This window comes from Triticum dicoccoides, chromosome 6A (assembly GCF_002162155.2).
Source record: "Triticum dicoccoides isolate Atlit2015 ecotype Zavitan chromosome 6A, WEW_v2.0, whole genome shotgun sequence".
NCBI classification, from domain to species: domain Eukaryota; kingdom Viridiplantae; phylum Streptophyta; class Magnoliopsida; order Poales; family Poaceae; genus Triticum; species Triticum dicoccoides.
The window spans coordinates 15,502,912-15,525,432 of record NC_041390.1 but is presented as its reverse complement, the minus strand read 5'-3'; the positions used below and the strand labels follow the sequence as shown (position 1 = coordinate 15,525,432).

General features: G+C 41.4%; 1 protein-coding gene across 4 annotated transcripts; it reads left to right on the top strand.

Annotated features, from left to right (window-relative positions):
* The first annotated feature begins 902 nt into the window (after positions 1 to 902).
* On the top strand, positions 903 to 16,411 carry LOC119319406 (pre-mRNA-processing protein 40A-like). Of its 4 annotated transcripts, none has more exons than XM_037593891.1 (30): positions 904 to 1,104; positions 2,224 to 2,300; positions 2,409 to 2,474; positions 2,577 to 2,882; positions 2,997 to 3,119; positions 3,261 to 3,322; positions 3,445 to 3,514; positions 4,174 to 4,226; positions 4,326 to 4,383; positions 4,467 to 4,792; positions 4,883 to 4,955; positions 5,859 to 5,957; positions 6,036 to 6,104; positions 6,176 to 6,253; positions 6,363 to 6,449; positions 6,523 to 6,557; positions 6,704 to 6,809; positions 7,601 to 7,681; positions 7,765 to 7,857; positions 7,932 to 7,985; positions 8,066 to 8,182; positions 9,044 to 9,142; positions 10,549 to 10,596; positions 10,686 to 10,778; positions 10,917 to 11,024; positions 12,112 to 12,176; positions 12,928 to 13,030; positions 13,601 to 13,921; positions 14,898 to 15,056; positions 16,046 to 16,411. In XM_037593891.1, the coding sequence occupies exons 2-29, from the start codon at positions 2,265 to 2,267 to the stop codon at positions 15,030 to 15,032; spliced, it is 2,964 nt and encodes a 987-aa protein (XP_037449788.1). In that variant the 5' UTR covers positions 904 to 1,104; positions 2,224 to 2,264; the 3' UTR covers positions 15,033 to 15,056; positions 16,046 to 16,411. The 4 variants fall into 4 exon arrangements, with proteins under 4 accessions (XP_037449790.1, XP_037449788.1, XP_037449789.1 ...); XM_037593892.1 differs by lacking the exon at positions 16,046 to 16,411 and adding an exon at positions 15,387 to 15,930; XM_037593893.1 differs by lacking the exon at positions 16,046 to 16,411 and having other exon boundaries at positions 903 to 1,104; positions 13,601 to 13,955; positions 14,898 to 15,030.
* The last annotated feature ends 6,110 nt before the right edge of the window (positions 16,412 to 22,521 follow it).

The window sequence follows — 22,521 nt, the reverse complement described above, 5'->3', positions numbered from 1 at the left end:
AAAAGAAAAGGAGAAATCGATGAAACACAACGCTATGAAAGAGGTCTGTTTTATGTCACATTACAAATGATTGAAGCCGACCTTAGCCCGCAAATACAAGCCAACACATCCGAAATACCAACGATGGAAAACCATACACATGGAACGTGTTCCCTCGCTAGAGTTGCTATTTTTCGGGCTATATATATAAGTTGAAAATACCAACAACAAGCAAGGTCTTTTTTAACACAGTATAGCCGCAAGTGCTCATATATACCAGCATACACTCATCCATAAGCACTTCCGAGAGACTGAGCCGACATATTATATTGATATTTTACAAAATCACCGTAGACGCCTCGTACTCGACAGGCGCGTCTCCTCCCATTGAATGTGCATCGCCGAAAATTCTAGAATAAATTCAGAATAAATGCGAGCACAAGACTTGAACCCTGATGGTCTGGAGATACCATTGTCCAGCTAACGGTTGGTTCGCAACCATAAACAAGGGTTTGACACCCAACGTTAATCCGACCGAGGGTAATGTGGGCTCCAGGACTTATCGTGTAGGCGATATTTATCGATGAGGTAGGAAAAGATCGCGTATTCAGGGAAGCACATTAATACTAGGGTATACGCTTTAAATGCCGTATTCTTTTCGTATTTATAAATCGCTGGGAGGTGGCCCAGGTCGGGGCCAGTCCCAGTTCCATCAGAGCCCCGAGTCCCGACCGACCGAGACCCGACGCCCTCACGCCTGACTCGCGGCTCCCAACCGCAGCCAGCGAGTCGTCCCTCTCCTCTCGCCGCCCCACTCCCCTCCCCTCCGCTAGGGTTCCCCGCCCCGCCGCCCCGCCCGCCCGCGCCGCTCCGCTAGGGTTCCTCACGCCGCCGCCCACCTCCGCCCACCGCCCAGCCCCGTCGCCCCTCCCGCCCACCCCGACGCCACCCATAATTACACACATACATACACATACATCCGACCCAACGCACGACCTTCGGTTGCGGCCGGTGGTTCGCCGCCGACCGCCGCCTCACGTCGCCCGCTCTCGTCCCACCCCACTCTGGCGTCGCGCCCCTCCCGCCTCGACCCCGCCCGCAGTCCCTGGGCGCTGTTTCCCCGAGGTATGACCTTTGTTCGCCCCTCCGCTGATTATCCAGGACCGTACCGATGGTTAGCCTCCGTGAATTTTGGTTGGGCGCCGGTGAGCGCCGGAGGACGGCCTAGATCCGGGCCGCCACTGTACGCTGACAGCTTGTTTTCCATGCTAGTCGGAGGTTTATATGTAAACCCTAGATTTTTCTGTGTGTTAGTGCAGCAGTGCTTTCTAGTGTAGATGCCTCATCTGTAGCGGTGGCTGGTAAGGCTTCCAATGTCGATTCAAGTGCATTTCGACTCCCCTAGCCCTGCGCGCGCCATATTTTGATTCCGGTAGACGCAGGGGAGGGATCGCTAATAAAACCGTGTAGTTTGTTCGGGCAGTAGATTGGCAGGTAGTATTTATGAGCAAGGCGGTTTGGCGAGGAGGTACGTAGGTGTGTCGGCTAGCGGTATCACTGGTTTTGGTGAATCGAGCCAGATCCGGTCAGGTTTTGTGCACCAAACTCACATCTGTTTATAACCAGAAAGGAAAGCATGCCCCGTGTTTCTTTTTCCTGCCGGAGATTTGAGATGGGAGGGCTGCGGAAATCCTGAATTGCCCTAGATTTGATAGTCTGAGGTTATGTGAACCCTAGATTTTTTTTCGCCTCGTGTGCTAGCCTAGCAGTCCTTTTTAGGTTAGATGGCTTATCTATAGTGGTAGCTGGTAAGGCTTCTAGTGTCGATTCAAGTGCATTTCGACTCCTAGTCCTGTGCGTGCCATATTTTGATTCCAGTAGATGCAGGAGAGGAGCTTGATGGTTAAAATACCGTATGCTTTCTTCGGGATGTAGGCAGGCAGGCATTTATGAGCTAGGGTGGTGTGGTGAGGAGGCGTGTGAGCTATGTCGGTTAGTATCACTGGTTTGGGTGAGTCGAGCCTGATCCAACGGTCAGGTTTTGCTCACCAGAAACATGCCTGTCTAACCAGAAAAGAAGGCATGCCCTGTTTTATTTCTGCCGTAGATCTGAGATGGAAGGGGTGCCAAAGTCCCGAGTTGCCTTCTGTCCTCTATGCAACCACTATACAATCGTAGATTGACAGACAGTCAATCGTGTCATCTGCAGGTTATATTCTAACATCTCAATTTGTCACTTGGCAGGTAACATTCCTCCTGTTATCCGTGTCGTTTGATGCGGTTTAATGGCGAGTAATATGCAGACTCCTGGTCCGCCTCAGGTAAGTTATCACCCCCCTCGATCGTAATGTGGTTATTCACCACATGAATGTTTCTCTTTGTTGCGTGGTCTCCAAGTTTGGTAACCCCATTAATTGTCTTCCAAGCAGCCCCCCCGGCCTCCTATGATGGGTTCTACCGCACCACAAAATATGGGACAACCAATGCCCATGCAGGTAAATAAGGACATCTTATTTTGTTTTTTGCTTCCTTCTGCAGTCTGCACCTTAATAATCATATGTTAGGTTATTAATAGCTACTATGTGCTCCATTTTCAGTGGCCACCTGGTCCGCCACAACAGCCTCCTCAGTTCATGCAACCAGCTCCACAACAATATCGGCCTGTTGGTCAGGCCATGCCAGGAGTTAACATGGGCATGCCAGGGCAGATGCAACATTTTCAGCAACCTGGGCCACATATGCCTCACTCTGGTCATGTTCCGCCTGCATCGCAAGCTGTTCCTATGCCGTACCAGGCAGCTAGACCTATGTCATCAGCTCCTATGCAGCCACAGCAGCAAGGTGTATTCCCTGGTGGACTTATGCCCACCATGGGCACCCCTATGCCGCCTCCTTCTTATACCGTATGCCTTTGTTTCTCACCATTCCCCATTGACCAATATACATGGAATGCTTCTCCATGTCAATAATTAGAATATTTTCCTTGCTTATACAAGTTAATTAATGCTACGTTTCAGTATCAACCAACATCGGTTCCTCCTGGATCTCAACCCTGGGGCACAGTCCTGGGTCAGGGCGCACCTCTTGTGTCGCCGATGGTGCAGCCTGGGCATCAGCCTCTCTCAGCTTCAGTGCCCCCAGTAAGTTGCTGCAGGGCCTCTGCTACATTTCCATCACTTGATTTTTGTCTACTAAAAGACCACTCTAGCATCATTCATTTTGTATGCTACTTAAAATTGGATATCCTTGCCTGTGCAACTACTCAGTTAGCAAATGTGCAGGTGAGCTCAACTGAACCTAGCTCTGCGGATTGGCAAGAGCACAGTTCAGGGGATGGAAAGAAGTAAGTCATCTTTCTATTACTTTCTGTTTTAAATAATGACTTCGTGATGTACTCCTCTTGATTCTGTTGCACCTTTTGGTCTGTCTGCTTATTTGCTTTGCTTCGTATCGTTCTTTACCTAGGTACTATTACAATAAGAGGACAAAGCAATCAAGTTGGGAGAAACCTGCTGAGCTGATGACCCCTTTGGAGGTTAGTTGTGCTTATATGTTTTATACGTCATGTACGTTTTATATATTTCCCTTGCTTCCTAATATAGTCTTTGTTCTCATGAAGTCTTGACTTTAATTTCAGTGTGCTATTTCAACATATTGTTGTTCATTTTGTCAACATATTGATTGTCATGATCATGATTTGGTATTTAGCTGGTATAACTCATCTGTTGATATCTCAGTTCCAATGATGCTAGGCTTAAACAGTTGAGTTTTGGGCTTTGCTTGTATAAATTGATAATTTATCTGCGTCTGTAACATGCACAATTTCTGTGTTGCATGCCTGCATTTTATGTATTATTTTGTTTTCACATGACTGATATCTAAATTTACAAAATTGATGAATACAATGGAACAATACTTGCATGATCCTCCTTTCTTTCATCGGCAGTAGTACACCCTAACTTTTTTCGTACGATAAGTACAACATGTTCTCTTCCATTTTTGCCTTATCATATATATCTTGCAATTTTGCCGAGTAGCATTTACAATTAGCCCAAAATGCATTCTTCATTTTACTCCTGCAAAGGGCAGGTGCATATATAGTAACTAAAGAAACATGGTAGTGTCTGGTAGGACGACTACATTTTGGTGTCCTCTACTTCTTTGCACTAATATTAAAATTTTGAAATGTTACAGCGGGCTGACGCTTCAACTGAATGGAAAGAATTTACTACAGCAGAAGGGCGGAAGTAAGTTCATATTGAAATTAATTGCCACAGATGTTCTGTTATTTAGTCAGCCTCAATGGATTTTCTTTATTCTGTAGTCTCACTATTCTGCTGTTCCAGGTACTATTACAACAAAGTGACAAAGCAATCCAAATGGTCTATTCCTGACGAGCTAAGGGTATTTCTTTTGACGTGACATCTGTAATTATTTTGTAATAAGACATAGAATATTTTTACAATTACTTTTGGCTTTCTGTTCAGATTGCACGTGAATTAGCAGAAAAGACATCAATTCAGCAGCCTGCCCGGGAGACTGAATCCACTACTGTTGCCCCTGTTGGATCCACTTCTGTTTCTGTAGAGCCTTCCTTACCTGCCAAACAGTCTTCATCGTTAGTAGGAACAATTGCTCCAAGCTCCCATGATGCGATAGCAAACTTGCCTCCTCCTGGTGCTGGCCCGTCGTACAATGGGGATATATCTTCTTCTAGTTCCATGCAAAACGGTGGAACAAGTGCTGCTGTGGTTGCCCCTGTTACAACGAGCACTGGAGATCCATCAGTTGCAAGTGATGCAGGGACAAACAGGTATTTGCGGATGTTTTCTCAATTTCCCTCTATTCTTCCTCACATACTTTGAGTGCAGCTTAGGTTTTGTAAATGTGTCGAACTTTGCAGAAGCACTTATGGAAGTTCATCTGTACCTAGTACTACTGACACAAAAGTTGGAGCATCTGCTGAAGATTTGGAGGTATATTATGGCACCTTTTTGTATTTTTGTAATTTATATCAAACATAGCATTGGTTGTTAGCAAGAGTTCATCTACTCGTCATTATCTTAGAATAGTTTCTTTCCTCTGTTTTACGCAAGGCCTGCATTATTAGATTTGCTCCCGCCCCCCTCCTGCAAGCTGACCAGTAGTTTCTTATTTTATTGAGTTGCCGAGCTATTTTAATATCCCTGTACGTAGTCTCCTTTCCTTGTGAAAAACCATGACCACGATTACTGCAAAGTACTTACCTTATTGGTTAGTTGATTTGGAGGGTTTGAGAAAGCGAAGTTACTGTAATAGCAGAGAGATGGTTTACATGCGACACATGAATAATATTTCGTGTTACTGGTATTGCTTTGTATGCTTTATTAGTTTAGAACATTCTACTAGTACATGGACTACCATTGTACCAAGTCTCATTTTGTGATTCAGTTCATAGGACTAAGAAGTTCTATTTTATTCCTTGTTTTTATTTAGGTCTGTTGAAACCATGGGCTCAATGCAACATTTTGTAGTCTCAACTTTACCTTACGAAAAGTTCCTTGAATAATCCGAGGTTCCTATTACTAGTATGGCAACATCATGAGTAGTCACCTTACTGCTATTTTCACACATCTCAGACATATTTGCATGTTCTGTTTTTTTAATATATTTGAATATTTTAAATTGGACTGTACTTTCGTAGTGAGTGTAACTGCATTTTTTTTTCTTTTTACATTTGTGCTGCAATGTACTCCCTCTGTCCCATAATATAAGGGTGTTTTTCATACTACAATAATGTCAAAAACGCTCTTATATTATTGGACGGAGGGAGTAACTGTGAGAGCGTCTGTCTGTCTCAGTTCATTGATGCTAGTGCTACATTTTCTTACTGCCACCAGGAGGCCAAAAAGACGATGCCAACTGCAGGGAAGATCAATGTTACTCCGCTGGAGGATAAAACAAGTGAAGAAGAACCTGTTGTTTATGCTACTAAGTTGGTGAGGAAGACTACAGAAGTAAATTGAAAATCAGCAATTGATTTACTTTTGTGACCCTAATTTTTTTTCAAACCACAGGAAGCAAAGAATGCATTCAAGTCCCTGCTTGAATCGGCAAATGTTCAGTCAGATTGGTCATGGGATCAGGTACAGAAATTGAATTGAACTATGATTAATTAAATAAATCAAATGCCTGACAGTGATATAATCTGCCCCAGGCTATGAGAGTTATTATAAGTGACAAAAGATATGGTGCCCTGAAAACTCTTGGAGAGAGAAAGCAAGCTTTCAATGAGGTTATCATTTCTTTCTTACAAGAGATAACATTTTTACGGAATCATTTGAGATTGTCTTCCTGATTTGTGGTAAACCGTCCGCTTATGGTTATATCTGCTGTTTTTGCAGTACTTAAACCAGCGGAAAAAGATTGAAGTTGAGGAGAGGCGTGTCAAGCAAAGGAAAGCACGTGATGATTTTCTCACTATGCTGGAAGTAAGATTGCTCTAGTAAGCTTTCCCTTTCCTTATTATTTTTACCATATTAAACACTTTGTTGCGTATTTCAGGAATGTAAGGACCTTACATCATCACTGAGATGGAGGTATATTCTCAAGCTCTTTTTTGTATATGACAACCAAACGGGAAGTTCCATGCTTTTCATTAATTCTAATAATTAAAGTTTCTGTTTGTTAATATGGTTCTTTCTGTTATTGTTGCATACACTTACGATGCTGTTTTTCACTGCAGCAAAGCAATCACTATGTTTGGGCATGATGAAAGGTTCAATGCTGTTGAACGCCCCAAGGAGCGTGAAGATTTATTTGAGAACTATCTTGTGGAACTACAAAAGAAGGTTATATGATATGAAAACACTAACTTATAGTTGTGGTTGTTATACTATATAACTTGAAGAACTGATTGCTTTTGTAGTTCAATTCTTCTTTAATTGCTTTATCTCACAGATAATCCAGAATCAATGTTTTTAACTTATCATCTTTAACCAGCTTGATGTTTTGTTTGTTTTAAATAAGTAACCTGGAGTATTGGTTTGTGGTTTTGGTAATTTGCTTTGTATTCTTGATATGAACATGATGAAGAAATGGCCTCGTCCCAGGTTCAAGGAAACTGGAAGTGGCCCTAATAAAAGCAAAACATTGTTAGTTCGGCCTGTTTCCTGGAAATTAGACGCCTTTGGCCAAAAAACATCTGCCCCTCACATACCCATGTGCCAGGCTTCAGCTCAAGGGTGGGGGATATTAAGTATTGATGTTTGGAATCTTGGCCTAGTAATAATACACATAGCTCGAGGGTGGGGGATGTTCATTTTTGGTTTGCGAGCAGGTTTTCTGCTGTTTTCTCAGTTTAATTTCCCATGGGTTATTCTACTAATTGTGATTCACTTGGTGATTGTCTTTCTGATTCCCTTGAACCGAACAAAGGAATGGATTAATGATCCTATGATGAATCAGTACTGAAACAATATAAATCACTTTCTCAGAATGACAGATTTCTGACTTAATTTCCAACAAGTACAACGTTGTGAGTTTTTTTGATGGAAAACTATTCTATGTGGTTTTTATATGTTGTAGCCTAAAATATATCACATGGTGATCTTTATCTAATATGTGTTGTGTTGCATTGTAGGAAAAAGCAAAGGCTGCTGAAGAGCACAAAAGACGCATAGCAGAATATAGAGAATTTCTTGAGTCATGTGATTTCATCAAGGTTATTTCTTTGACCTTATCATCTAGTGAATTAGTATATGTTCACTTGCTCAGAGTGTCATCATTGTGAGATTGTATGCTCAGGCAAACACCCAGTGGCGAAAAGTTCAAGATCGGCTAGAGGATGATGAACGCTATGCTCGACTTGAGAAGATTGACCGCTTGGATGTTTTTCAAGTTTGTATCTCCTGCACTATATATATCAATTTTTCTCATTTTGTGGCTTAACAAAACATCTCTGTTTGTTACAGGACTATATAAGGCATCTTGAAAAAGAAGAGGAAGAACAGAAGAGAATTCGGAAGGTTTGTTGTTATCTTCATCACTAATATATTTCTAATGCTTTACTGATATGGACGTAATTGTCGGTACTCTGCAAATACAGGAGCAATTAAGGAGACAAGAACGGAAAAACCGCGATGAGTTTCGGAAGATGATGGAAGAACATGTTGCTGATGGCACACTTAACGCAAAAACTTACTGGCGTGACTACTGTTCACAGGTTATTGAAATATTTACTTCCGTAATGGGTTAAAAGGAAATAATTTTTCCTTCACTGGCGCCTCTCAACTCTAAAACCGGATAGAATTGTCGCTCAATTGTCATACCAGAACAGTCTGTTCATCACTGACTATTTCAAAGTTGCTTTGGTCCACCTACATCCCAGATCTCTGCCTCTGTGATATGGGGAATAGCCTATAGCAGGTGTAGGGCGCATTAAGCAGTAGGACAGGCTAAACTGTAGCAGTAGTTGGGATCGCAATAGGAGATGCTCTGTTCAACCAAGTCTGCAGGTTGATAGGTTCGTAACAGCTTAGGATTAGAGTCATGTTAGGATTTCCCTTCTTTGTGTTGAGTTGAAATATCTGACATATAAGCAGCTATTGGCTGTATGTGGATCTTAAGTTATCAATTTAGATTACTCTCGTCCCTGAACTCTCTTCTCCTTCAGAAGCTGCTGCCTTTGTTGCTGGCTATGGTACCTGTGTGTGTTCTTCTGCCCTCATGCTCCTGCTGGTCACAGCTATGCCATCCATTAGAAGCTCTGACATCCATGTATATGACACAGCATCTTAAGTAAAACACAGTGATTATGTTGATGAATTTTGGCTTTTTAATGACTTGCTGACCGGATGCTAAATCACTTCTTGCGTGTGAAAAGCCTTGTATAGGTAGGTGCTGTGTTGTTCAAAACAAGGGTGACATTGGTCCAGGGATGAAAATAGTTGAAAGACAAACTTTGTCTGGTCTTATAGTTGAGGGTAGTGGATGTTGCCAATAGTCGAGGGATGAAGAGTACACTTTTTCCTAAATCAAATGTTAAACGAGTTTATCCTGATTCCTTAAATTTATCATTTTACAGATAAAAGATTCACGTGCTTACCTGGCAGTTGCTTCAAACTTGTCTGGCTCGATGCCAAAAGAACTCTTTGATGATGTCATGGAGGAGCTTGATAAGCAGGTTAATTTCTCAAAATTCTGATGACATTATTGTGATAATTTATCAATTTGTGAACGTCCTACTACAGTTTATCTGTTTTAGTTCTTGGATTGGTGGTTCCTGCTTTGTATCAAAGGTCGACAAACTTTGATAAATGCTGCACCGATCCCTGTTTTGTATCGAAGATCGACAAACTTTGATAAATGCTGTACTGAAATGTTTTGTTTTGAGGAAGCACTGGAATGTTAAACAATCATTTTAAAGGCACGGTGTTAATCACTTAGTAAGCTAGCTAAATACACTTGCTTTGCCACTGATAAAAAACATGTAGACCTAATCACGTTAAGCAACTGTCAACCTCTCAGCCAGCTCTGTTCTTTAGCTTGCTGCTACGCTCAACCAAGTTTTTCTTACTGATAAAAAATTCTGCATTCATGTTCCATGTTTATTAAAGACTTTAGGCTGTGGTTAAGTTATGGGTGAAGTTTATTGTCTTTCTGTTAGTTAAATTGCTCTTTTTAGGTCTTTCTTAGCATGCTGGGATAGAGAAACCCTTTTATATGTTAGTAAAGATACCTATCATTGGAAAATAGCTTGGAGCTTGCATCATTGTTTGGGGAACTGATACACTGATGAACAAGAAATTGATATTCCTGCTGCCATCATCTATACACCGATGAATTTTTTTTGATAACCCTGCTGCCATCATCTTGGGGATGCCCTAACGCTTATACCAATAAAAATGGTACTCCCCCCGTCTCATAATGTAAGACGTTTGACACTACACTATATTGTAAAAAAACGTCCTACATTATGGGACAGAGGGAGTAAAATTGACGGTCCTCTTTTCGGTAATTGAACTTGCTCTTTTACCTCTTAAATAAGTTGGAACAATTTGGAACAGTGTTTTTATTTTTCATGGCGTCAGTTTTCTTCAAAAGGAAACTTGCTCTAAGTTGGGCGGTTTTGGGACAGAGTCTTCTCTTTTATGGTGGCAACGTGGGAGATTATCTATCAGATCATGCCAATTGTGTCTATTTGTTTTCTGATGGTGATGATTCAATCAGGAATGGTACAGCTTTGCTTGCTGTTCCATCTGATAATCGCTTTTTGTTTTTCAAATTTGAATAGTTAAATCTCAGTTGAATTATAATAATAATGGATTCTTGTATATTCTGCTCTTTCATGATCGTTCGCGCTCTGCAGCTGCAAGCTTATATCATTAATATGCCCAATTAGGTTGCGTCATATTATTCAAATTTGGTTGAAAATTCTGTAAAATTTCACTTGTTGATTTATTTGATGTTCTTGTTTTGAATAAATCTGGTGTGTGTTTCGTTTATATTTAATTCATGTTACAATCCCATATATACCTGTGTTCCATTTTTGACCGTGCGAACTGATGGTTTCTAATATTTTCTTTTCAGTATCAAGATGATAGGGCTTTAATTAAAGATGAAGTGAAATCTGGAAAGGTACCTTTTCATTTAAAAGCGTCGTGCATTATATGGTACAGTTTTGTATGTAACATCAGATGTGTGGTTGACAACCTTCTAATTTCTAGATTCCTATGTTGGCCTCATGGACATTAGAGGACTTCCAAGCTGCTGTTACTGAGGACGAAAAATATAAAGGAGTGTCGAACATAAATATCAAGGTGTGGTTTTACGCTTTTATCATTGTTAGAAGATATTCTTGAGATGTTCCCAGTGGTATTTTTGCTATACAAGTGATTGTACCAATGAGTTTTAGCTATGACTGACAATGTTGCTTCTTTTTTGTGGATGTAATCCAGCTTATTTATGAGGACCAAATTGAAAGGCTCAAGGAAAAGGATCTAAAGGAGGCCAAGAAGCGTCAGCGACTGGGTGATAATTTTCTGGATCTACTGTATTCAATCAAGGTATTGATAGCATCAATATTTGGCACACAGTTGTTTGGCCACATTAAAATAGTCCGGTTATATGTAGCAAAAAGCACAGGATTATTACATCAATGTTGTACTCCCTCTGTTCTGGTTTGTAAGCCCCTAAAGCGGGCATATTTGCAAAGCGCTGGGGGGGTGGGGGGCTAAAACAGACGCCTTAAAAACATAGCCAAAAACACAATTGGAAACTTCTTTCCGATGCAAATCCAATAGTATACTTTCTGTGGTATATAACTTATATTTTGCTAGTCAAATTCATGGTCAAAGTTTGACCCGGAAGGGAGTGAGTAACATAGGAGTGTTCGACATAAAACTTTTGTTCACTAGTACCAGCAGAACCTTTAGTGCATCTTTGCTTTTGTACTGCGAAGCACTAGTTATCGGTACGGTAAAGGAAAAAACTAAGCAAACACTTACTAACACTGGTTATTGGTATTTAACTATTTATGTTAGAAAACTGTCTATGGTTAGTTATCTACTTTCTGAATTGCATGATATGGTTGTACATAGACTTCCTTTGATGCACAAATAGTGTATGAATTGTGGCCACAAATGATGCTGGTATTGACATTTGTAGAATGCAAATATAGCAAAGTGTCTCGTTCCAGTACACATCTTCTTGGGGGCTTATATCCCCCTAGTTAGTCATGAGCTGTAGTAAGCTGTTTTGATAATTGACTGAACTCTAGTTATCCAGGACTTGAATTTGGGTTCTAACTTGTAAATGTTAGATAATGGCTCAGGATCCTACTATAGTCCTAGTGCTAGACCATGTCGTTCCAAAAACTTTTAGTATAATTATAATTTCCCCTCACTTCAGTTTCTCTGCAAATATCAAATCATTATCGATAGTAGTTCCTTATATGTTTAGGCCATATATGGGAAAACTGTCCAGAATTGTTCGAGGTAACCATAACCTTTTGGGATCATATGCATCAATCTATGTTTTGCTCTTGCTTCACTGAGAGCAACCTTATCCTTGGTTAAATCATGTTTTCAGTGAGATACGTTGAGGAATGTTGTCCTTTTGGTCTAATTTATCTTTTTCTGTGAAAAATTGTAGGAAATTACTGCTGCTTCAACATGGGATGATTCTAAATCACTATTTGATGATACCCAGGAATACAGGTACCGGCTATCCTCTTAAGTATTATGTGAAGTAGCTAACATTGAGCCATGCCACCTTGTTACAGAAACACTGTCATGAATCCTCCCTGTGTCATGGTGCAATACATATAATTTTGTAGTTGTGGCAAGTGGTTACTGGGCTAATTCTGGTTGCACGTAAATTTTTAGAGTGTGGTCTGCAAAAATAAGCTGAGTTGGTTGATCTGAAAATAATTGTTTGTGAAGCTACTGACATTTTGATTTGTAATAAGTCTGCACAATTATAAGTTATGATATAGTCAATTTTAAATGGAGAGATAATCATAGCACTTTGTTCACCTTCCAAACCAAGTGTTAGCCTGATTGGCTGCATGCAGAGTTTGACCCGCGCAGCAATTGGCTGCATGCAAAACCGACTTGAAAGATGGCGCTGATTAGGGCAAGCTGATTGGTAGTTGCCATCCTAAAAAGCCTCACGTAATTGTCATTAATAACCTGCCTTGGTTCTAGCCAACTGGCATTTTAAATCCGGACGGAGTTAGTATTAGCTTGGAGATCTGTCCATTTGGGATTGTTTGGGCCCTGATTACCTTCGCAAAATTGGATCATATACCTGGACCTGATTAACGAACATAAGCAAAATGCTGGTTTTGGCATTGGATCTTGACAAATGCTCCTCTCTGAAATTCAATTCAGGGCAATATGTATTTATATTTGTTATTTTTGCCCCTTGGGATATGGATTGATTTTGTCTGTTGTATATGTCGCATAGGGATCTTGGTGGCGAGACATATGCTAAAGAGCTTTTTGAAGAGTATATTGCCCGCCTCAAAGAAAGGCTTAAAGAGAAAGAGCGCATGAGGGAAGAAGAGAAGGTAATGTTACTGTTTTGTAGAATCATTTACCATTTAGTCCTATTATAATTTGCTGTTTGGTTCATGTTATTATGCTTATTTGTTTTGTTTTGCGGGCATCTATTAGAAATGATATTTATCTACTACTTGCATGTTTTCTGAACTTTCTCTTGTATTTTTCCGCACTCTCCTCACCCCATCTTGTTTTGTGGGTGGTGGAAAAAGTGCATGAAGTGCACATGTACCGTAGCCATGCTTGCTACCAACTAGAAGTGGCACCTGAATGTATGGCTCTATTTGGACGATGCCTGTGCTACGTTACAAATTCTGCGTGCGCCAACAATTTGGCGAACAAATCTGCTGCCCTCGTTTTTCCAGCCAAAAAATTAGTGTGGTTCTGCAAATTGGATCTCAATCCAAACACGGGCCTATGGTACCTGTCAATGCCAATATATTGGAAGGGCAAGTCCTGGTGACCATCCAAATAGCCACTATATGAACTTATTAGCTGCCCAAATGTAAACATGAGTGCAACTTTACTGCATGTATTGTTTACCTACATATGCTTTATGCATGTTTTCTTCTTTGCAGGCGAAGAAAGAGAAAGACCGTGAAGAGAGAGACAAGAAGAAAGAGAAGGAAAAGGAAAAGAAGGAGAAAGATCGCAAAGAAAAAGAAAGAGACCGAGAGAAGGAAAGAGAAAAGGAAAAAGGAAAAGACCGGTCAAGGAGAGATGAAATGGATATTGATGATGATGTGGAAATTCATGCCTCGAAAGATAAGAAACGAGAGAAGGATAAAGAAAAGAAGCATAAAAGGCGCCACCATGACACCACAGATTCTGAAAGGGATGAGAAGGATGACTCAAGGAAATCTCGAAGGCATAGCAGTGATCGCAAGAAATCTAGGAAGGTATAACATTTGGTATCCTTTTGTCCAAATCAAGGTACTTAGAATATGGTTGGCAGATTGCCTCCAACACCTAGTCAATTCAAGTCTTCTTCGCGCCAAATTTAGTGCGCTCCCAAATTCGCAATATGTGTTAGTGAACTAAGAACATTGTTGCCTTTGCGTCGTGATGTTTAAATATGTGGACAGTTTGGTGAGGCATGTGCGTATGTATTGTTGCACATTGATATACATTAGTTTCAAATTAATGGTGAACTTGAGATATTGCCAGTATATGATGTTTGTTTTATTTAAAATATCTATTGCATAAATCATATCGAGAATTAGCATGGTTGTAATTCATGCGCTTCAGGCATCAATACCACATGAATATTGGTGATGGTGATAATTATCTGGTAACTACTTAACCAAGGCATGTAATCTTACATGACAATTGACATTTGTCACAAGGGCCAAGGGGAGGGTCCAATTCTAATTCTTGGTCAGGGACAAGCAAGTGTAGGACTTGCCTCCTTCATGCATCCCTCCTGCCCAAGGGTCATCTAAGATCAACTCTTAACTTTGGACTTGGGGCAATTCTCACCAATGCAAGTTGCTTGCTTTCTAAAGGGGGGTTTAATAAGGGGGCAGTTCTGGGGAGGATTGCAAGATGATTTTTTGATGTACTCCCTCTGTCCCAAAATTCTTGTCTTGGATTTATCCAAATACGGATGTATCAAGTCACGTTTTAGTATTAGGTACATCCGTATCTAGACAAATTTAAGACAAGAATTTTGAGACGGAGGGAGTATCAACTATTTGCATCACTTGTGTCTTGAGAAGGGGTGATGGCTAAAGCCGATGAGAATGTTTGCCATTCATGCAGCATACAGATGCTTATGATGATATTTTGATCTATCAAATATTTGCATGTACACTGTGTGTCTTGAGAGGGGTGAATGTCTAGCTGATGTTGAGATTTGTTTATCATTTTATGCAGCACACCCATGCTTCAGACTCAGATAGTGAAAACCGGCATAGAAGACACAAAAAGGATCGAGATAGTTCCCGCAAAAATGGTGGGCATGAGGAGCTTGAAGACGGTGAACTTGGAGAAGATGGGGAGATCCATTAGGCTTTGCTTTTACCTCCAAGATTTGTCAGTACTTACAACTGTCCCTTGTCATGTTCTCAATTGCTGCTATTTTGTCTTATTCTGCTTAATAACTGACTAGTGTTATAATTACGGAAAATTAATGCCTACATTTTTGTCATCTTCTGGAATCTACTCATTATTCTGCCTTTCTGCAGTAGCATAAAACTGGTTGGCCTATACTTTTGACCTTGCTCAGGGGAGCTTTGTCGTCTTAACTTTTGTGGTGTAGCGGTGCATTTAGCTCGGACGATTTAGTGTATGTTTGCAAGTTACTAGTTTTATTCTTATATCACTAAACAAGTTTCTTACTGACAATTTTGGGTGAGACATCAGAGTTTGGGTAGTGGTGTCCTGATTGTAGGCAATATGGTTTTTGACCAAGCCAGTGATGGACAGTTCCATGCGCCTGCTACCATTGATTCAGCATGGACATGGATGCCTGTAGCCGCACTAACAACACTTGTTTGCAAGAGGGGCAGCCGCTGCAGCAGTTCATCATCTTTCACAGCAATGAGTAATTTGACAGTTCTGTCATGAGGGGATTTAAGTTTGATGAGATTGTAAGATGTGTACATGCGTATGCATGAATGCATACTCATAGTCAGCTGATCTTGTCACAGGATGCCTGGTTTTACTGGCAAGATGTTCTGAGTAGAGATGCAAGCGGCGCCGCAGCAACTGCCCTGTTCCGCCGGCCAAATCAGCTGTAGTAGTTTTTTCGTGTCATTAGTATAATTTGTACTGTGATAGCTGCTTAACTGGCTGTTGCTGGCGCACCTCTTGCATCCTAGTTTTGAGTGTAGCTATCATCAACTTGATTTCTACACTGAAGTATATACATGTTTGTTTGTGTGTTATTAATCCTTGTAACCCAGCCGTTCTGAATGTTGTGTGTTAATGCTTGTAACCCAGCTGAAGAGGGTTAGCTGTTAGCCATGGTGTGCAGCTTATATATTATTGAACGGTAAGGTTTATACATTCTGTTTATGCAGGGAAGCGGCCGTTTGGTTGGTGAATCATGTTCTGCAGTATATCTATTTTCGACCTGTAAGGTTTATATGATCTGTTTATGGAACTTTGCGTAAGTTCAGTTGTGTGTTATTGTTTTAATCACATACTGCTTGAGCTATACATTTTTCTGTCAGTTTGTACCGCTGAACACAGCTTAGTGACTGCCTTGCGGTTACATCTAGCATAGATTTGGACTTTGCTGGTTGTCACATGTTTATACTTTAGAAGGGGTTATGTAAAATTCACTGCCGAACATGAGTAATAGCTGTTGTAGGTGTCCACAATTTGTTAGGCAATAGTTGTATCAAAATTGATCTGTGTCGGTGCCATGGCAGTTATGATGGTGTGAGCAAAAGTGAATGTGAAGAAATAATTCCTTATTTAAGCCTATTAAATTATTTTGTTTTTGACACTGAAAACTACTTTCTTCGCCGACTAACACCGATTCTAGATTTTATGCCCTTTATATGACACTTCTGTCCATTTTTCCATCTAACTCTGTTAAATTGCATGTAAAAAGACACTTCTACCTTCGTGTATGTTGGCTGAGGTCTGTACGCCGATGCTACCAGTGTCAGTAGTTTCTCGACGAGGTGCCTGGCCGGTGCTATTGGGCACAGTAACACGCGTAGATAGACAAGAACTCGCTTGGTGATTTTCAATTAGTACGCCGGGCTAGACGTACTAATGGAAGCTGGATTCCTATTGCCAAGCAGCCTGATCGATTCTAGCCGAACTAGCTAGCACGCGAAGCTAGCTTTGCACTAGCCAACCTGATTGACTGATGGCTGCTCGTGCATCTGTGTCTACAGTATGTGTTCTCTGGGTGTGTTTGGTAGCATGTATGGACCTAGCCTAGTTGTTCTCATCTCATACATGCTGAGTGTAGGCATGCTGAGTCCATGCAGCTGTTCTTGTTTGGTAGAGTGATGTATGCGCTGAGACATGCTGAGCTGAGATTTTTTGGCAGCCTGCATGTGTTTAGACATGCCGAACAATTTCGAATTTTGAATATTTTTTTGAATGATGAACAAAATCAAAAAAATGTCAACACAAATTTAAACATATTTTGAAATTTTAAATAAAATTTGATATTCTATTTTTTGGAAAATTAAAATAAAATTTGAAATTCTGTTTTTTTAATTTGAACATATTTAAAATTACAAGTTTTTTGAAAATTTATACAAAATTTGAAATTTATAAAAAAATTAAAATTCTATTTTTTTTCAAAATGCAAACAAATTTTGATTTCCTTTTGAAATTCCGAACATTTATGATTTTTTTAGAAAAATTGAAATTTTAAATATTTATTGAAAATTTAAACAATTTTTTAAATTATGTTTTTTTTTGAAAATTTAAACAATTTTAAAATTCAATTCCACCCTGTCTGGGTGCATGAGATGAGCATGGTTGAGGGCACTTTTATGCATCAGATGAGCATAGCTCAGGTGAGACCATGCACCCTACTAAACAAGCAAAAGTGGGATGGATTGGGAACTTTTGCCCTCATACACCCTCCATGCACCCTACCAAACACACCTTTAATATATGTGTAAGTGTAGGGCGTGTCATGTTGGGGAACGTAGCAGAAATTCAAAATTTTCTACGCATCACCAAGATCAATCTATGGAGCAATCTAGCAACGAGGGAAGGAGAGTGCATCTACATACCCTTGTAGATCGCTAAGCGAAAGCATTCAAGTGAATGGGGTTAATGGAGTCGTACTCGTCGTGATCCAAATCACCGATGATCCTATTGCCGAACGGACGGCACCTCCGCGTTCAACACACATGCAGCCCGGTGACGTCTCCCATGCCTTGATCCAGCAAGGAGAGAGGGAGAGGTTGAGGAAGACTCCGTCCAGCAGCATCACGACGACGTGGTGGTGGTGGAGGAGCGTGGTACTCCAGCAGTGCTTCGCCAAGCACCGCAAGAGACGAGGAGGGAGAGAGGTAGGGCTGCGCCAGGGAGAGGTCAAAACTCATGTGTTGGCAGCCCCAAAGATCTCAACTATATATAGGGGAGAGGGAGGGGGCTGCGCCCCCTCTAGGGTTCCCACCCCAGGGGTGCGGTAGCCCCAAACCCATCTGGGCGGCGGCCAAGGAAGGGAAGAGGGGAAGACTTGCCCCCCAAGTAAGGTGGAGGCGCCCCCTCCCTAAACCCTAGTCGCCTTGGGCCCTTGTGGGGGGGGGGGGGCGCACCAGCCCATCTGGGGCTGGTCCCCACCCACACTTGGCCCCTGCTGCCCTCTGGGGCCGGTGGCCCCACCTGGTGGACCCCCGGGACCCTCCCGGTGGTCCCGGTACATTACCGATAGCAACCGAAACCTTTCCGGTGACCAAAAGAGGACTTCCCATATATAAATCTTTACCTCCGGACCATTCCGGAACTCCTCGTGATGTCCGGGATCTCATCCGGGACTGTGAACAACATTCGGTAACCACGTATATCTATTCCCTATAACCCTAGCGTCATCGAACCTTAAGTGTGTAGACCCTACGGGTTCGGGAACCATGCAGACATGACCGAGACACCTCTCCGGCCAATAACCAACAGCGGGATCTGGATACCCATGTTGGCTCCCACATGTTCCACGATGATCTCATCGGATGAACCACGATGTCGAGGATTCAATCAATCCCGTATACAATTCCCTTTGTCTAGCGGTACGATACTTGCCTGAGATTCGATCGTCGGTATCCCGATACCTTGTTCAATCTCGTTACCGGCAAGTCTCTTTACTCGTTCCGTAACACATCATCCCGTGATCAACTCCTTGGTCACATTGTGCACATTATGATGATGTCCTACCGAGTGGGCCCAGAGATACCTCTTCGTTTACACGGAGTGACAAATCCCAGTCTCGATTCGTGCCAACCCAACAGATACTTTCGGAGATACTTGTAGTGTACCTTTATAGCCACCCGGTTACGTTGTGACGTTTGGCACACCCAAAGCACTCCTACGGTATCCGGGAGTTGCACAATCTCATGGTCTAAGGAAATGATACTTGCCATTAGAAAAGCTTTAGCATACGAACTACACGATCTTGTGCTAGGCTTAGGATTGGGTCTTGTCCACATCACTCTCCTAATGATGTGATCCCGTTATCAACGACATCCTATGTCCATGGTCAGGAAACCGTAACCATCTATTGATCAACGAGCTAGTCAACTAGAGGCTTACTAGGGATATGGTGTTGTCTATGTATCCACACAAGTATCTGAGTTTTCTATCAATGCAATTCTAGCATGGATAATAAACGATTATCATGAACAAGGAAATATAATAATAACCAATTTATTATTGCCTCTAGGGCATATTTCCAACAGTCTCCCACTTGCACTAGAGTCAATAATCTAGTTCACATCGCCATGTGACCAACATCCAAAGAGTTACTAGACTCAATAATCTAGTTCACATCACTATGTGATTAACACTCAATGAGTTCTGGGTTTGATCATGTTATGCTTGTGAGAGAGGTTGTAGTCAACGGGTCTTGCCATATTCAGATCCCTATGTATTTCACAAAACTTTATGTCATATCGTAGACGCCGCTATCACGTTCCACTTGGAGCTATTCCAAATTTTTGCTCCATTATACGTATCCGGTATCTCTACCCAGAGCTATCTGGATAGTTGTTAAGCGTGCATCGATGTAACTCTGTACGTCGAACTCTTTATCACCTCCATAACCGAGAAATATTTCCTTATTCCTCTAAGGACAATTTTGACCGCTATCTGGTGATCCAGTCCTAGATCACCTTTGTACCCTCTTACCAGACATGTGGCAAGGCACACATCAGGTGCAGTACTTAGCATGGCATATTGTATAGAGCCTATGACAAGAGCATAAGGGGCTACCTTCATCCTTCCTCTTTCTTCTGCCGTGGTCAAGCTTTGAGTCTTACTCAACTTCACACCTTACAACTCAGGTAAGAACCCCTTCTTTGACTGATCTATTTTGAACTCCTTCAAAAACATGTCAAGGTGTGCGTTCTTTGAAAGTATCATCAGGCGTTTTGATCTATCTCTATAGATCTTGATGCCCAATATGTAAGCAGCTTTATCTAGGTCTTCCTTTGAAAATCACTCTTTAAACAACCGTTTATGCTTTCCAGAAATTCTACATTATTTCGAATCAGCAATATGTCATCCACATATACTTATCAGAAATGTTGTAGTGCTCCCACTCACTTTCTTGTAAATACAAGTTTCTAGCAAACATTGTATAAACCTAAAAGCTTTGATCACTCCATCAAAACATATATTCCGATTCCGAGATGCTTTCTCTAGTCCATAGAAGGATTGCTAGAGCGAGCATACCTTTTAGCATCCTTAGGATCGACAAAACCTTTTATTATATCACATACAACTTTTCTTACGAAAACTGGTAAGAAAACTTGTTTTGACATCCATCTGTAAGATTTCATAATCGAAAAATACAGCTAATGCTATCATGATTCCGACGGACTTAAGCATCGCTACGGGTGAGAAATTATCATCGTAGTCAACTCCTTGAACTTGTGAAAAGATTCTTTCCCACAAGTCGAGCTTCATAGACGGTAACATTACCGCCCACGTCCGTCTTCTTCTTAAAAATCCATTTATCTCTATGGTTGCCGATCATCGGGCAAGTCCATCAAAGTCCATACTTTGTTCTAATATATGGATCCTATCTCGGATTTCATGGCTTCTAACCATTTGTCGGAATACGGGCCCACCATTGCTTCTCCATAGCTCGTAGGTTCATTGTTGTCTAACAACATGATATCTAAGACAGGATTACCGTACCACTCAGGAGTAGTACATATCCTTGTCGACCTATGAGGTTCGATAGCAACTTGATCCGAAGCTTCATGATTACTATCATTAACTTCCTATTCAACAGATGTAGGCGCCACAGAAAACATCTTTCTGTGTTGCAGCACTCTCTGGTTGAAGTAAAGGTTCGACAACCTCATCAAGTTTTATCTCCCCCCCACTCAATTCTTTTGAGAGAAACTCCTTCTCGAGAAAGGACCCGTTCTTAGCGACAAACAATTTGCCCTCGGATCTGAGATAGAAGGTATACCCAACTATCACCTTTGGGTATCCTATGAAGATGTGTTTGTCCGCTTTGGGTTCGAGCTTCTCCGGCTGAAGCCTTAAGCATCGTAGCCCCAAACACTCAGAAACGACAACTTTGGTTTCTTGCCAAACCAATGTTCATACGGCGTTGTCTCAACGGACTTATATGGTGTCCTATCTAAAGTGAATGCAGCTGTCTCTAATGCATAACCTCAAAATAATAGCGGTAGATCGGTAAGAGACATCATAGATCGCACCATATCTCATAAGGTTCGATTACGACGTCCGGACACACCATTACCCCGTGGTGTTCTAGGTGGCTTCAACTGTGAAACAATTCCACAATGTCTTAAGTGTTTACCAAACTCATAACTCAGAAATTCTCATTGATCAGATCGTAGGAATTTGATCTTCTTGTTATGATGATTCTTAACTTCACTCTGAATTCGCTTGAACTTTTCAAACGTTTCAGACTTGTGCTTCATTAAGTAAATATACCTATATGTACTCAAATCCTCAGTGAAGATGAGAAAATAGCGACATCCACCGCACGCTTCAATTCTCATTGGATCACACGCATCAGCATTTATGATTTCCAACAAGTCACTTGCCCGTTTCATTGTACCTGAAAACGGGGTCTTAGTCATCCTGCCCATGAGGCATGGCTCGCATGTGTCAAGCGATTCAAAATCAAGTGACTCCAAACAGCCATCGATATGGAGTTTCTTCATGCATCTTACGCCAATATGACCTAAGCGGCAATGCCACAAGAAAGTGGTACTATCATTATTAACTCTACATCTTTTGGCGTGAACATGTGTATTACCATGACCGAGATTCAATGAACCATTCACATAGGGTGCATGACCATGAAAGGTATTATTCATGTAAACAGAATAACCATTATTCTCTAATTTAAATGAATAACCGTATTGCAATGAACATGATCTAATCATATTCATGCTCAACGTAGACACCTGATAACATTTATCTAGGTTCATTACTAATCCCAAAGGCAGATGGAGCGTGCGATGGTGATCTCATCAATCTTTGGAAACACTTCCAACACACATCGTCACCTTGCCCTTAGCCAGTCTCCGTTTAGTCCGTAGCTTTTGTTTCAAGTCACCAATAATAGCAACTGAACCGGTATCCAATACCCAGGTGCTACCAGGAGTACTAGTGAGGTACACATTAATAACACGTATATACTTTGTTGAAGTTGCCAACCTTCTTATCTACCATGCATTTGGGGTAATTCCGCTACCAGTGACCGTTCCCCTTACAATGGAAGCACTTAGTCTCGGGTTTGGGTTCAACCTTGGGTTCCTTCACTTGAGCGGCAACTGGTTTGCCATCCATATGAAGTTTCCCTTCTAGCCCTTGC

Coding starts and splice junctions, on each gene's coding strand:
- LOC119319406 (XM_037593891.1), top strand. CDS start 2,265: ATGGCGAGTAATATGCAGACTCCTGGTCCGCCTCAG. Junction 2,475..2,576: donor GACAACCAATGCCCATGCAG/GTAAATAAGGAC, acceptor CTCCATTTTCAG/TGGCCACCTGGTCCGCCACA. Junction 6,810..7,600: donor TTGTGGAACTACAAAAGAAG/GTTATATGATAT, acceptor GTTGCATTGTAG/GAAAAAGCAAAGGCTGCTGA.